The 14,870-nt window shown below is 49.2% G+C and overlaps 5 protein-coding genes across 5 annotated transcripts; 4 read left to right on the top strand and 1 right to left on the bottom strand.

The window, feature by feature from the left end:
* L3040_006913 (uncharacterized protein) lies at positions 1–1,917 on the top strand (the record flags this gene model as incomplete). The annotated part of the gene is made up of 3 exons (XM_066156085.1): positions 1–182; positions 685–1,478; positions 1,538–1,917. 3 exons carry the CDS (start codon positions 1–3, stop codon positions 1,915–1,917), a joined length of 1,356 nt encoding a protein of 451 aa, XP_066010902.1.
* Positions 1,918–2,823: 906 nt separating this feature from the next.
* Positions 2,824–3,267, top strand: L3040_006912 (uncharacterized protein; the record flags this gene model as incomplete). Its single annotated transcript, XM_007296816.1, has 3 exons — positions 2,824–2,946; positions 3,000–3,091; positions 3,138–3,267. 3 exons carry the CDS (start codon positions 2,824–2,826, stop codon positions 3,265–3,267), a joined length of 345 nt encoding a protein of 114 aa, XP_007296878.1.
* A 1,763-nt stretch (positions 3,268–5,030) lies between these two features.
* On the top strand, positions 5,031–5,988 carry L3040_006911 (uncharacterized protein; the record flags this gene model as incomplete). Its single annotated transcript, XM_066156084.1, has 4 exons — positions 5,031–5,192; positions 5,399–5,551; positions 5,669–5,688; positions 5,808–5,988. The coding sequence occupies 4 exons, from the start codon at positions 5,031–5,033 to the stop codon at positions 5,986–5,988; spliced, it is 516 nt and encodes a 171-aa protein (XP_066010901.1).
* Positions 5,989–6,478: 490 nt separating this feature from the next.
* L3040_006910 (uncharacterized protein) lies at positions 6,479–7,060 on the top strand (the record flags this gene model as incomplete). Its single annotated transcript, XM_066156083.1, has 1 exon — positions 6,479–7,060. The coding sequence occupies one exon, from the start codon at positions 6,479–6,481 to the stop codon at positions 7,058–7,060; it is 582 nt and encodes a 193-aa protein (XP_066010900.1).
* Positions 7,061–8,020: 960 nt separating this feature from the next.
* Positions 8,021–11,284, bottom strand: L3040_006909 (uncharacterized protein; the record flags this gene model as incomplete). The annotated part of the gene is made up of 8 exons (XM_066156082.1): positions 8,021–8,060; positions 8,200–8,659; positions 8,767–9,242; positions 9,306–9,723; positions 9,791–10,134; positions 10,193–10,306; positions 10,361–10,483; positions 10,539–11,284. 8 exons carry the CDS (start codon positions 11,282–11,284, stop codon positions 8,021–8,023), a joined length of 2,721 nt encoding a protein of 906 aa, XP_066010899.1.
* Between the last annotated feature and the right edge of the window lie 3,586 nt (positions 11,285–14,870).

Here is a 14,870-nt window from a genome sequence, read left to right as displayed (position 1 = left end):
ATGTCAGGACGGTCTGAACGGCCCAGTAAGAAGCTCCGGACGCTGAGTACAGACTCTGAGGGCACCGAGGAGGGCTACGATTGGGTTGGCATCAACAGCAAGGGCTTGAGTGCTGCGTCGTCGGCGTCACGGCCAGGCAAGGCTGAGAAGGCGACGGCGACGGCGATGGGGAAGAACAGTGAGTGAGTAAATTGTTACTTTTTCTCATCTTGTTTGATTCGGATCATTTGGAGCTTCAGACTCTTTTCTGTTATTGAATCGCATCGGGTTGGTGGAGTCACAACTTACAAGACGCTGCCCGTCGTCTTCGTTGCTTTGTTGGCCGAGAGGCAGTCGAGGGCGTCTATCCAAGCGTGACATGTATACCGCGCTTTCTCATCGCGTTTATCCATCCCGTATGCATATCTTATCAAGTGGCCGGAATCCAAGCTCCTCTTTATTCACTCATAATCTTCCACATCCCCTCTCCCCCTCTCCAATTCACCCAAGCGACCTCGAGATCTCCGTAGCATCTCACCCCGCCATCACGTTTCCTTAATCTCATCTCACAATCCTTCCCTCCGCATTGCCCTCTGCGTTGGTGCATCACCTAAATACCACCACCATGTCGACGCGTCGCAGCCAACGCGCTGCAGCCGTCAAGGCCTCAAAAGCAATCAAAGTAGCTGACCTCCCACCTCCCAGAACTACTCGCTCCCGCCGCAACACCGCTTCAGAAAATATCTCTACAGCCAGCGTCTCACGTGAGCCACCTGGCACCAAGAGCCCAACCTCCATGCGCCTGACCGTCAAGACCTCGTCCAGCAAGCTGCGAGAAGCGACCCGATCTAGTTCGTCAGGCGGCTCGCGAGACCCATTTGTTGGAGGCGAAATCATCGAGGGTAAGCGGAGCAGGAACGTCAAGAACAAGACTTATGTCATTCCAAACGAGAGTGACGAAGAGAGCGATGAGGAGATGGAGGATGCGGCCGATGAGGATGCCGAAGAGGAGGATGACGAGGACGAGGATATGAATGCGGAGGATGATGGACTGGGTGATGAAGATGCGGATGGGGATGTTGACATGGAAGTCGATGCTCCGCCACCACCGCCTGTGGTCAAGGTCTCAAGAGCTTCTGGCAAGAGCAGGGATGTTGTTACGGCCAAGGCGCCACAAGTTAAAAGCAATGTCGTGCCGGTTGAACGGAAGGAGACGGAGGACGGTAGCGATGACGAGGAGCTAAGCGAGCTGGACAGTGATCTTGGCGAGGAGATTGAGGAGGAAGAGGGCATGCAGACAGGAAATGAAGAGGATGCCGAAGGCGAAGAAGAGGAGATGGAAGTTGAGGAGGGCGAAGAAGAAGACAGCTTGGAAGACGACGCTGGGACGCCAGGAATAGGAAGTCGTGCTTCGACTCCGGATCTCAATAAGCTTACCAAGCGCCAAAGGGCACGTTTCGAAGAAAGCGACGGTGGGCATCTGTTGGCTTTGCCTGATGGTACGTGCTGCTTAGTACTTCATACGCATTGATTGAAATTCGAGCTAATACACCACCAGAGGTCCAAGTTAAGAAACACCTTACAGCAGAAGAACACGCGATGCGCCGCGCCGAGATGGCGCGCCGCCGCAAGAACCTCTCTGAGAAGCGCAACGAAGAAGAGAAAATGGAAACCATCAATAAACTCCTCAATAAACAGGCACCCAAAACCAACGCCCGCCGCAACCTCATGAACGCAGCTGACACCGGCACCGGCAACGCGGATTCCGAGAATGGGGCGAGGCCGGATTCCATGTTTGTCAGGTGGGTAAGTAGCAAGGAGGGAAATAGGATCGGGGTGCCGCAAGAGTGGCTCGATGCGCCGGTGGGCGAGTTGTTGAGGGGAAGTGTGAAGGGGGGCGGGGGAATGGGCGGGAAGTTGATTCAAGAGGTTTCTTAGTCTAGGTGTTGGGGCCGAGGTCTGGTGAGGGAGTGGAATTCCTTACAATGGAAAAATTCCAAATGAAATACGTTCAAGTCGGTATTAATACGAGCCCTAACTGTGGACCTGGCACCAAGAAAATCCAATATTCTGTCTCTAATAGGCTTAATTTCTCCTCGCGAATAAAGAGCGATATGAATGCGTGGCAGATATAAAGCAGCCTATCAAAATGGAGATAACGAATGAAAGTTTATAAGGGATGGAAAGATATGAGATTTTAATTTTCTTCACCGATGAATAGCAAAAAGAAAGAATCCTGCCCTCCTCGGATCTTGGGCTGATTGTCGGGAAGGAACCGGTACACATCGTGACTTTTTTCTTCTTGATATCAACGCAGAAATTTTTGACCGCCAAAAGGAGAAAGAAAAAGAGATCGTCAAATCACTTTGTCTTATGAGCGTAAATAATGCTAGAAAATTGCGAAGGCCGACTAACTAGGTCAGTTGGCATCAATTTGGATCAAAGAGTAATGATTGCGCATACACCAGCCAGTTTCATAGTATTTTTGTACGAAAACCTTCCAGTTTTTAGATTCATTTCTCAATCGCTATCAAGTCTGTAAATCTAATAATCGTTGCTTTGCCTCATTAGAAGATTTTCAAACGTGAATTTCTACGAGAAGTAGGCAAGTTCGAGGGCCATTGAAGTGAAAATAGACTCAAAGCTTTTACAGTAACTGCTCAGTCAAACATTGATTATTGTTATCAAAAGTGATTAGCTCTGGCTCCCAGCGATAAACTGCTAATATTCCTTTACACCTACCTATATTGCTCCCAACCTCATACGAAGCTCCTCTATTTCTCGATATAGATCAAATCACCTTAAAACTACTAGATCCAGACGTACCTCAAGAAAATCGCAGTCATGCTCTCGGTAACCTCTTCCCGCGCTTTGGTGGCGCTACTCATGGGCCTGATCATGGTAACCCAGGTCTTTGCCAGCCCTGTATCAAACGCCCCATCTTCGTCTGTTCATAGTCGCTCTGAGGTACTGAAAGCAGCTTTATTTCTGATTCCGCTGATAGGACTAACGCGCCTTAGGAAAACCTGCAAGGCCCAGAATACCCACATATCTCAAGCTCTGGTTCTCCCACGACCAAACATGACAATCGCCGATACGAACTGGGAAAAAGGTCATTATGCCCCATAGTGTCTTGAGACTGACGGTGGTATTGATAGGGAAAACTCTTCTGCAACGTCAATAGCCAGAGCTGGGCTTCAGCAGCAGAGTCGGGAATCTTCTTTGGAAGGTCCATGCTCGGGTGGAGCCACCATCCTTATGCGATCTACTGTGGCTGCCAACGAGTAGCTTGCTTCGATGGGTGCGCCGTATGGGACTGCAACAAAAGTGCGTTCACCTCTTACTCCCTTCTGCAAATCTCCCTCGCGCCAGCTACTACAGTAGATTTCGGTACACTGGCTTATTCTGTACAAGGAACCATTCATTTCAACGTACGAAGGAGCAGATCTCGCCTATTTGGCCAATATCATTGTAGAAAGGTGCTTCAAGGAACAGCACGGGCCGCTTCTCGGCCAGCAGTTCGGCTTCCTGGCTGGACCTTAGGGAATCAAGTCTTGCAAAGTCATTATTCGCGCAGATGACTGTCAGGGTCCGGCTTTCTACGGATTTTGATATCGAGGAATGGTGGTATCGACGTAGCTAGTCATGTGGACGCTTTGTTTGGATCGCGTTCGTTGTTTACGGTTCTCCTAGCGAGTCCCGGCTGGTGGATTTCAAATCTATTAAGATATCCACGGATGGCCGCTGACGGGAAGCCTTCTTCACTCAATATATGTGACTAGCCGTATGTACATAAAGCGATCGTTGAATTGGAGGACCGGTTCGCGCTGGTGACCTTTCGGTACTGTTGCATCTAAGCCCACGACACGGGGAGCTACCGATAAAATGCTACTGCCAAGCATAGAATATCAAGGACGGGCGTATAAGAATCCGAGTTCGTCTGGTAGATACATCGATCCATAGGTGCATTATATTAATCTTTAATTGTTTTGGCTGCCGTTACTGATTACAGGAGCGGTTATCACTATACTTGTCCGAGACTAAAAGCAGGTATTCATAAGATTTCGGCCCTTTTCCTTCTGTCCTGTCTTCGGTCCAGGAATCCAATATCCAAATTCGACAACATCATCAAGTCACAGGGCAATAAATTGGTGATCTTATCATATGCTGTGCGATTCTTGACGGCTCAACGTCTATGTATGACCGTTTTATATCGGTGAGTCAGAGTAGAAATTAGTATTATACTACCTGGTGCAACACATAGATCCAACGGTCAGGAAGTGATGCCCGGCCTATAAAAATCCAGCAGAAGTGTCAGCGGGTCTTCTACTTTGATACAGCTGGGATATTAATATGCAACGAAGCGCGCCGCATCCACCATCGCTATGGACTTGGGCCGAAGTGCATTTCCATGTGGCAGAATTCCCTTTCTTATACAACGAGAGAATATCAACGCCTCCAGATTGACTCAATGCAACAAGTATGCGAATCCATCTTCACCTCATTTGAGATAGCGATCTGGCTTATGTGACCAGGTGCTTCGCTGGTATGGTGGCCATAACTGCTTTCCATTCCGCTTGGAGAGGTGCGAGTTCTTCTAGAAGCGGCAGGATCCCGGTACGAGCCAAACGGAAGCAATAAGTATGCTTCTCGACATTGCATGAAGTTGTGCAACATAAGGTTCTGGGATCTTATCAGACGGGACGTGATTCTCGGGAACCACACGATCTCGGTCCCTTCTCCTCGGTATATAAGCGATCACACGGGTAGGGATCGATTGTTGACCGACAAATTTGCCCCTATGGCCGAGAATCGGTGACCAGTTTTCCGTTGCACTTTGGAAGTTGAGATCCGGGTAGCTACTTCAAACCACGGATACAATATAGCGAATGTCATCTGATGAGCGCGACCGGCCCAGATGTTAGCCTCACTCGATAGGATAAAGCCCCAAGGATCAGCGCCGAAATCTTCTCCTCAGATTCCACTCAGAAACCAGGGCAAGATCTTCTTTTGCAATCTTCATCATCATCATCATCATCATCATCATCATCATGGGATCTTTAATTTCAAGCCTTGCCATCCTATTCGTTCTCAACCCTTCTAACTATCTCGCCATTGCCGCCCCAGTGGACTCTCTGACAGACTTTCAAGACATGTCGTCCATTGACCTTTCTCAGGCCCACAACTTGACTTCAGCGAAGGAGCCCACTGAGGTAAGTTTTAAACTCAGAATCCTACAGTCCAACCATATGAAATCGGCTAAGACAAAGATTTCACAGCTGGTTATCCTTTGCAATGATAAACGTGTACCTTGGAAGTAAGTTTGTTACGATTACAGAATACTTCTTTGGAAGAGCTGAGTTCAGCCTGCCAGAGAGCGAAGAAAGCTTCATGTTTTTGCTCGTACAAATACTCACAGATCAAAAGAAAAGTGAACTCGGACTTCATGACGGAGGTAGCAGATCGCCTGCAGCAGATGCCAAAGGATAAGTATTGCTACGCTCCGGCAGGCCCCGGGAAATGCAGGCAACAGAGCTGCATCTTTGGCCAGGCTCTCACGCTCTGTAATGATGTAAGTACTCAAAACATCTTGGACATCCCATGTTACGTTGATTGCGGGATTTTGAACTGTCCCCTTGGATCATTTGGTCGTCCGCTTTTGGTAGCCTAAGCTGACAGAGACGTCCAGAACGATTACTCTATTCAAGTGTCAGTAGTTTTCCACCCCACCGCGACCTCTCCTTTTCCGACGCAAGCGATGCAGTGGCGTCCCTTCATGCTGTTAATCTTGTGTCTTCTCTCGCCATTGAATCTAACTCTGGGGACAGCCTCTGCAACACGATTGGATGGCAGGGGAGATATCTCTCCTACATGTGCACCAAAGACAAGGCGGGTAATTTTAGAGGAGACTGGTTCTACGGGCAGTACTTCGACTCACTGAAGTACAACATCATCGCCAGGTCGGAAAGATGTGGAGAGCCCGAGGGCTGGCCAGGCAAGTCCAAGTGATGGGTCTAAGGGGCCGACTCATCTCTGGCGCCGTTCATGGATAAGCCGTCAGAGAAGCTCAGTACGAGTCAAACCATGCCGATGGGAAGGAAGACGTATTCAGTTCAAAATTTTCAATGCCACTCTACTCCGTATATCATGATTCACAAACTGCATTTTGTGATCATTCCCGTGGCTCGTCCATTCATGGCGAGGGTTGGAGCAGAGGTATAGAGACCCTCTCTCTACACCCAGCTTCAAACTCGTTTCCTTATGATCATCTATCGTCGCAAACGAAAAATCAGAGGCATCTCCAAATCCACATTCCCAGCTACATCCCGCTCCACCCTCAAGATGGCGACCTGGCAGCGAAACATTCATAGGCAAGAGCCGCCGAAACGACCACAGGATAAGCCCATCTCCGCCCAAGGCCGTGGTTACGGCCTTGATGGTAATATTAGAGAGCAACTTCACGGTAGAAGCCCTCCAACCTTTCCCCAAGACAACGCAAATGGTCGACCACCGCCCGTTTCCTGCATATCCGGAAGAGTACGGGAGCAGCCACGCCTGCTTGATCGAAAGCGGAAAGAGGATTTCAGGTCCAGGCTTCGTAGCCCTTTCGATCGTAAAGCGGGATACGGTGGTGGTTCAGATCAGAGAGACGTTAGAGCTCGAGAATGCCAGTGTAACATCCCCGGTGGCGCCGTACCTGGCTCTTGTCCATGGACGACGCCGCCGTCGCGAAACGAGCACCGAAACGTTGATCGTGTACCACCAGCCCGACCTGGCAACATGGTACGTCTCCCAGCCGTACCAGACGACGGGCGCAGATTCGATCAGGTGCCAGCTCGACACGGGAACGCGGCAGAGGGTCGCGGTTCGCGCGATCGATTTCGCCATGCTAGACATGAGGGCTGTCAACCGCGGGAAAGGTCCTGGGGGGACTATGGGCCCGCGGGAAGCCGGACGAGCGATCGCTTCTTGCATGCTAGACGCGGGGGATACGTCGGTGGAGACGAACAGCCTCCCGCCGCTGCTCAACCCCGCTGGAGTCCTAGCTATGACAGGGACGTCGCTTTTCGAGAACTCGTAGCTCGCTCGGAGGAACTCATGGAGGAGAAGTGGTTGGATGACCTTCATCCTGGACGGGCGCTAGGATTGGCGGAACTGCAAAGATATCACCGGGTAATGGAGCGAAAGCGCCGTAGAGGGCTCGTTAAAAAGGTGATATGATGATGTGTTCTGTAATGAATGCCTGATGTTCTATGGCGATGGATGGCTACTGGTCAGGATAGACATGTCCTTGATATTTACATAGCGAAATTTTGTGATCTATGAGAGTGCATATGGTGTGAATTGAACAGAGGGAGCCCAGAATATCATGTCCACAGAGCAGCTTTGTAGGAAAGGTTGGAATGGAGATCTGTTTATAGTATATATCGAAGTAAATAGTTTAGACGCGCTTTTGTACCGTCTCGCTTTTGTATACCCACCCTCCCGCATCTCGCTACAATATCACAAATTTAAGCATCGTCTAGGCGTCGGCAAATCTAAAGAACATCGCATCTCCTCTTGTTGATTTGTGTACCTTTATTGCATTTTTTTTTTGTATAGCAAGTTGGTCAATTTGTCTATTCTCCTACCCGTATCCGCTTCTGCTATTCTTTTGCAGTTGGGAATTGTTTGGGAGCTGTTTTTATATGCATGTATGCATATATGGATACATAGATATATAGATATACATGCATACATAGCTCTTTCTTGCTATTTACATTCTATCAATCCCATTGTGAGTATATACAGATATAATACCTCAAGGCTTTGAATAATCCTCAACGTTCGAAACCAGTACCGACGACCGGATCAGCGCGGGATCGTAACGCGAGATCTCAGCGACCGTGATTAGATACTGAAAGTAGGAATATTCTCCTAGGGGCGGCTCGAAGAGATGTGTTCGTGGAAATATGGGTACTCGTAATAAAACATTTGGATTGAAGTGATGTCCGGAAATATACATACAGATATACATATGTATGTATGTATATATATCAATCTAGAGCCCGCAGCGATTGGGTTGCGACGCGGCATGGTATCTTCCAACTCGCATCAGTTCTAGTCTATAACACAAAAGAAAAGCAATAGCGCAGCAAGCAGCAAGGGGTTCTCAGTCGACCGACCCAACCCCGGCCACCGCCTGACGATGGATGTACACGCATGTCGTGCTGAACTTACATAGCATCACACTCCAGCTCCGACCAGCGCTGTCGGATCTCCTCCCTCTCTTCCTCGGTGCTCCTCTCGAAATCCAGGATCCCCTGCCGGATCCTGACCACCAGCAGGTTGGCCTTCAGGCGTCGGGAGTAGCGCTTCTCCAGCTGCTTCTCGATCCCCTTCAGCGTGTAGCCGGGGAGGCCGAAAGCGGCCGCCCCGGTCTTGAAGACGAGGCCGGCGAGGCCCCGGCCGATGCCCTTGGCGAGACCGAGGGGCCCTTCGCGCCGCGCGCCGTTGAAGGGCTGGGTGACGAGGCCCGTGATGCCGTCGAAGAGGCCGAAGACGACCTCTTCGGAGGCGACCTTGACGCCGGAGCCGAAGCCGGTGATGTTGTTGCGGCGCCGGACCGTGTCGTCGGCGAACAGGAAGGATGGAGCGTTGTGGAAGCCGTTGGCCAGGTTGTAGAAGAAGATCACGGGAACTGCGAGATGGTTAGCGTGCTGCTTTTTGACGGAGGAGCGGACTTTTTTTGTGGGAGGAAGGGGGGGGGGGAGGCTCAAGCGGGACAGTGGAAGAAGGATGGAGTACTCTTCAAGCCTGTGGCAGCCATTGAGTATGCGAAATTCCCGGTCTCAACTGAAGCATCGTGTAAGCGTCCGTGGTATTGCACGACCCTGTTCTTGGGTTGCAGCATATTGGTCGCTCTCAATACCGGGGACCATAACTGTGTCTTGAGGTGCCGCCTCTTTGACTTCGAATTTGGCAAGTTCTTGCTCGCCATTTGGTAAGCGATATCGTCAAGTTGCTTCGGAGAGTAGTGGACTGCGTTCTGAATAGGGTTATGGCTGGGATATCGATACAGACTGTTAGACGCTTCGAAATGTGGTTGCTCATCGGCGGCATCTTCTTCACTTGGGGGTTTCTTGTGTATCGCTTTGCTAATACCGCGAGAGTATTGCACCGTTTTTGTGATGGCTGAAGTTGCTGTTGTTGAGGCCACAGCAATCAGGCCCTGTAGCGGATCTACCGCACCTTCGTCGACGTACCAATCTCGGTGCCGAATACTGACACTTGTTAGCTGATGCTCTGAAGCATAGCTTTTCGAGGTGAGGATCGGGTTTCCTTACAGCTTATTACTTTCGACATTCATCAATCCAGCATCAAGCAAGGTGGCAGCTGCCAAGTTACTGAGTCTGATGGACGTCTTCCTCACCCGCCAGTGAGCAACTCGATCCGGACGTAGGACGCAGCGCATCGAGTCTATATTGAGAGACTCATGGAACAAGGCAGCTGCATTAGCTGCTCCGTTCTCGCCGGCGATTTCTTTAGCCATGACTTCAACAGCTGCCTTGACCTCTGGTGTAAGGGCTGTCGTGATACTGTTGGCTAGCGTGTCCTCGGTCATCTTCTTAAACGGCACGGGCTCAGGTCCTGCGCCGGCTCGGTGGATCATGGCGCCCCAGAACGGTTGATCTCCAAAGAATGGCACTACAACGGTAGGTCTTCCTAAAGCGATGCCGATAGCTGTTGTGCCGGCACCGCCGTCTACACAGTGATGTAAATATCAATCCACGAACATGACATCCATATAAAAAGGCCGATATAGACTTACGGTGAACGACTGCCGACACGTGTTTGAAGAGCCAGTCGTGAGGAACATTCCCAAGAAGGAAGACATTTTCTGGAACCTCGCCAGCTCCCAAGCCACCCCAACCTTTCGAGACCAATGCGCGGACACCCGTTTTCTTTACAGCGCCGAAGATCAAAGCTGTCAGCTCTTGGGGGTTGTCTACGACAATAGAGCCGAAGCCGATATAAACGGGTGGAGGTCCTGCATTAAGGAAGGCTACCAGATCCTCGGCTGGGGTGTATGATGAGGTTTGATCTAGAAACGAAAAACCGCTCACGTTGATATGTGAGCCCCAGTCCGGCGGTTTTGGGATGAGTGTCGACGACCTGGAAGTTGTGAATCTCTGATCCGTAACTGATCTGTAATAATGGTAGGGAAACAAACCATGTATAAGTGAAAGGTACTTTCATCCTCGAAAGCAGCATGTGTCCCCAGAGCGGAGAGACGGGATCCAACTGTAATGTCTTCACGCGAAAGCCGTTAATCACATCGCTGAGTCTGCGTATCTATTAGCCGAGCTGCATGCTTAGATTTTTGCGAGTGTCGATGTACCCTTGCCATGCCAGCAGCTCCATCATAGAGTATGAAATATAATTTGCAAAACCCGGATCTGACTCGTTTCTCTCGAGAGATGCCAGAGGATGCGGGAAGTATTGAGTAGGTGACCAAGGCATTCTGCATATTGTCAATCCAAGGTGCTTGCCACGCTCTGCTCCGGTCGGCCACTTACGTGAACATGATGTGAAGAGGAATCCCCAGCTTCTCCGCACAATGTACATGGCCGTAGCTCGGCGGATTTGCGATAATGGCATCTGCAATGAATAGACTGTCAATTTCTTCTTCCCGACTCTTGCATTGCGACGACTGCGACGCTTGCGAGGTTCTTTTCATTCCATTTCCCGGCTCGACGCACCCTCTCCAGCAGCCCTCGAGTATCTCGGCAATCATGTTTCTTTGCGACGCAACGTCTCCTTGTCGAAGACTCTGTAGTCCGGGCATGAGTCCAGGGTTCTTGACCATATAAGCCATAAGCCTTTCTGGGTCTCCGCCGATTGAGAAAAATTCCAGTCCATTTTCCTCGACAAAGTCTTTGAACACAGGATGCGTGCACAGCCGTACTCGGTGATTGTACGGCTCTTTCGTCAGCTGTTGTCCGACGGCGATAAATGGCTGGACGTCTCCTCTGGAGCCTACGATAAGTATCGCGATGTTCAGTCGTGGGATGCCAGCATATTTTTCCAGCTTAGATTGGAAGTTCGTCTTGTATTTGCGCTTCTTCTGGTGGAGATCTTCACCGCCGTGAAGATGGCCTGGAGGAGGTCGAGAGCTCTCGTTCAGATACTTGGTGATCGCCGAGGCTTTATCTTTCAAGCGTATAGACACACGGCCATCGTCACGTATGAAGGCCTTCGCACGGAAGAGATTACTCGAGGAATCGACGGCCCCAACAAGTGTTTGCTCTGAGCCAACTGACATGACGAGTAGACGCGACAACTAAACAATCACCAAAACAATCACCAAAACAATCAATCACCTTTGAATGAGTTGAACTGTGACGCAATCTTCGGCAGACCAAGTATAGTATAAGGAAACGAGATAGAGTTTAAGCTCAAGTAGGGGTAGAAATGCACTATATCACCGGACGCATCTACCTAGCCGTACTTGGTAGTACTACTATATACACGCACGCGCTATAGTATATCAAGAAATGCCAAATTAATGCTGAGACGGGGGTCGGGCTTTAATGTGCTGTATGTGTACGGAATAGGTACAGGCAGGCCCTTTCGCTAAACATCGACTAGCCATGGGAAACTTTGCGCCGTGTTTGGGATCCGAGGCCCCGAGGTTCGACATGATATCGTGGCTACCATGGCTCGTAGTAGTAAGCGATCTGGCAAGTTAAAGTTCTTCGTGAAGTTCTTTGGCAAGTTCTCGAGAAATACTGTATCGGGATGCCTGTAGCTCTGTACCAGTACCTACTCCGTACTCCGTACTCCGTAGGCTGCTTGTTGACTGCAAAACAAGCTTTAGCGAGCCTGTATTCGGACGGTCTGAACAGCGGAACAGCGGAACAGCGGGCCTTTGAGACTCGATCCAAGCCCCGAAGCTGCCGGTCAGAGGCTCTGTCATTGGGTGTTGGGGCCCGAGTGACAGCTGAAGGAGATCGAGTTAAAGGGCACAGGGATCTGCTGCAGGGCTGCCGCCACCACCGGGACTGACGTGCAAAGTCTATTCTGCGATGGTCGGTCCAGCACGGAGCTGTTACACTTTATATAAAACGTGATGTGTACTGGTAAGATACCGTACGTAGTGTAATTCAACAGTAAATCGAGCATCGTGGAAATGGGTGACCACTGGCTTTCCGCTCCGCCATGTGCAAGTCGAGTCGCCACGCATGAAACCAACAAGCCCGGGTGTCCCGGTGGGTTACGGTAAGTCGACGTGTCTTCCATCCGCGAGAGCACGGGACCCCGGAAACCGGATTTCCCAATAGCCGGGAGCTTTGAATTTTTTTTAGGGATCTCGCCACCGTCCGATGCAAGTAAACAAGATGAATAATTTCAAAGGCCTCCCGAAATCGGCCTCTCTTCCGTCCAAAAATGCAACCCGGTAATTGTATGTATATATATATAGCAGAAGGAAGCAATGAAAGTCCTGGTAAGCAGGGTACCAATCGAGTCCAACCTTCATATTAGGACAGCGCTCAAAGGGTGGTCCAAAGAATCGCTCTGGTGGGCCAATCTTGCCATTTTGCCAGGACCAGAACGCCGCTTTCTATATTTGAGCAGCAACAACAAAGATACGCCACAGAAAATACTACGTAGAGACGCAGATCTGAGGCCAAGGCCGCGAAGGATGCGGACGTTAGCAAAGATAACTCCGATCCTGCAGGAAGAGAACCTAGAGAAGCATCACTAGCGCGTTACTACTGTACGTAGTATGTATTGTCCGCGGGCTGAAAGCAAATTGACAATTCATGTCCACGCGAACCAGCTTCCTCGCGTGGCGATACCGGTATACGTACCACGGTACAGGCCTAAACTAAGTATTACCCCTCGAGGGTGCCTTAAAAGTTTAGTTTCCACTTTAAACCCCCTGTTTTCCCTACCCTCGAGGGGTAATACTTACGCCTGCGACGTACTACGTAGTATAAAGAGCTCGATTCCGCCGATTAACGCATTCAACTTTTAATAGTATGGCTTTTTTCATTGTTAAGTTATTCAAGTTACAAATCGTAAAAAAAGATGATGTTTTCAACTTTGTATCGAAAAGAATCGAAAATCGCGATGTGTATTAAGAATAAGTCAACAACGAAAAAAGCTATTACAATAAAAATTGGATACACGAATCGAGGTACGCGGGTTCTGTTCTACCTACAAAGAATAGTATACCTCTTTATTAATAAAATAATCTAAATCACACTATCCCCCTCCCTGAATGAAAAGACGGACCACCCACTTGGTGAAAGCACGTTTTGACCTTAGAGCTGACCGACCGCTTATTGAATGTAGCAACACAACGTACATATTTAATTTTTCTAGTATTTTGTAAATCTTCCGTGAGCATCAATCATTGCTTGATGTCGATTTTACTACGCATTATATAAACAAACTATGAATTCTTGAGGAACTGCTTCTCCCAAGCGTTAGGGTTTCAACCCCTTGTACTTTTCGTCTCTTATTCAGGGAGGGGGATAGTACTTATCACGTAAAAATTCCAGCTGTAAAAAGCGTAAAAGGCTCGGACAACTTAGCGAAAATGCAAGAAGGTAGACTTTTCGGTTATGTTTATAACGTGGATCAAATGATAACTGTAAAGGCTATAATACGTAATAGAAACGAGATGCACGAGTCCGCTTGATTAAGGGTTTTCTACTACTAGATATCGGATTCTTTTTCCTCAAGTTCAATGTTGGAGACGATTAATGTCAAGAAATATATAATGTTTAATATGAGTCACTTGATTTTCAATCAGATTCCATCGTAAATTAAGTACGATTTCGATTTCCAACTATTAAATTGTGAATAAGAAGATTTCATACCTAGTAGTTGGAATGTTAAAGATGTCGACGACGCTGATAGATGCATTTAGTTGTCAACATGATAGCTCTACTCGTTGCAAAGTTATTGCCAATACAAGTTGATATACTACCTAATTGAAATGGGACACTGGCTTGTCCTGTTACCGAGAGCCCGCAGGTAAACCTCAGCGCACTGACTACCATCTGTAGTGGCCTGAGAGGCCATGATGTGATGTCTCTTCCTCGAATTCCTCGAAGCTGCTCCTGCTCCGACCGTGAGATAACCACTGCAGCAATCAAGGGAAGGTTCGGGATACGTACCCTCCTCCATTCGCAAGCGGCGCTTCCCATGACGATCCATCTGGGGATTTCTTCGTTTCGATCGCCCTTCTTGATCAGCGGGAACTCCCGTTCCAGATGGGGTGGGTGCGGAGGGAGTCTGACGGCCGGTATGCTGATATGGTTGGAGCGAAGAAGGGGAGGGGCAATCGAGGTTCCGGTGGTAGTCGAGGTGGTTAAGGCTGAATGTCAAAAGTCGGAAGGGGTTCGTACGAGATGCGCCTGATGAGTCCGTAACAATTAGCCGAGTAACTTCCTCCACAGGGCGCGGGAAGGGAATTCGGCGTCTAGAGTATGATCATTGGCCGCAAAAGGGATATGGGAGGATGCCCGTCTCCGGAGCGAGGTAGCTGCGAACGAGATGAAAGAGGAGCGCAGTTTATGAGTCCCAAGTAATAAGCACGGAAATTTCAAATCTAGATACAATACTTATCGACATCGTGGCTTTCTTGTTGAGGCAATAGGATACTAATGAAATTAAAACAATTCCTAAGCCGCAGCTATATTGATGTGTAGCCGTTGATTCCCGAATTAACCGCAATCTGCATTAACATCCGTGTCCTCATTCTCGCTGATCGACGACTCCCTTATTGTCCAGACTCCGAGAACACCTCATTCGAATTTCGTCGACAGATACCGGAGACTCAAATCCAACGATACTCATAACGCCCGGCTTCAATGCAAGCAGCTCCTTTCTCTTTA

The sequence above is a fragment of the Drepanopeziza brunnea genome, assembly GCF_022702325.1.
Source record: "Drepanopeziza brunnea f. sp. 'multigermtubi' strain 214-2 chromosome Unknown ctg12, whole genome shotgun sequence".
Taxonomy (NCBI): domain Eukaryota; kingdom Fungi; phylum Ascomycota; class Leotiomycetes; order Helotiales; family Drepanopezizaceae; genus Drepanopeziza; species Drepanopeziza brunnea.
Note: the sequence above shows the minus strand (reverse complement) of the source record. Positions and strands in the feature narration are given on the sequence as shown.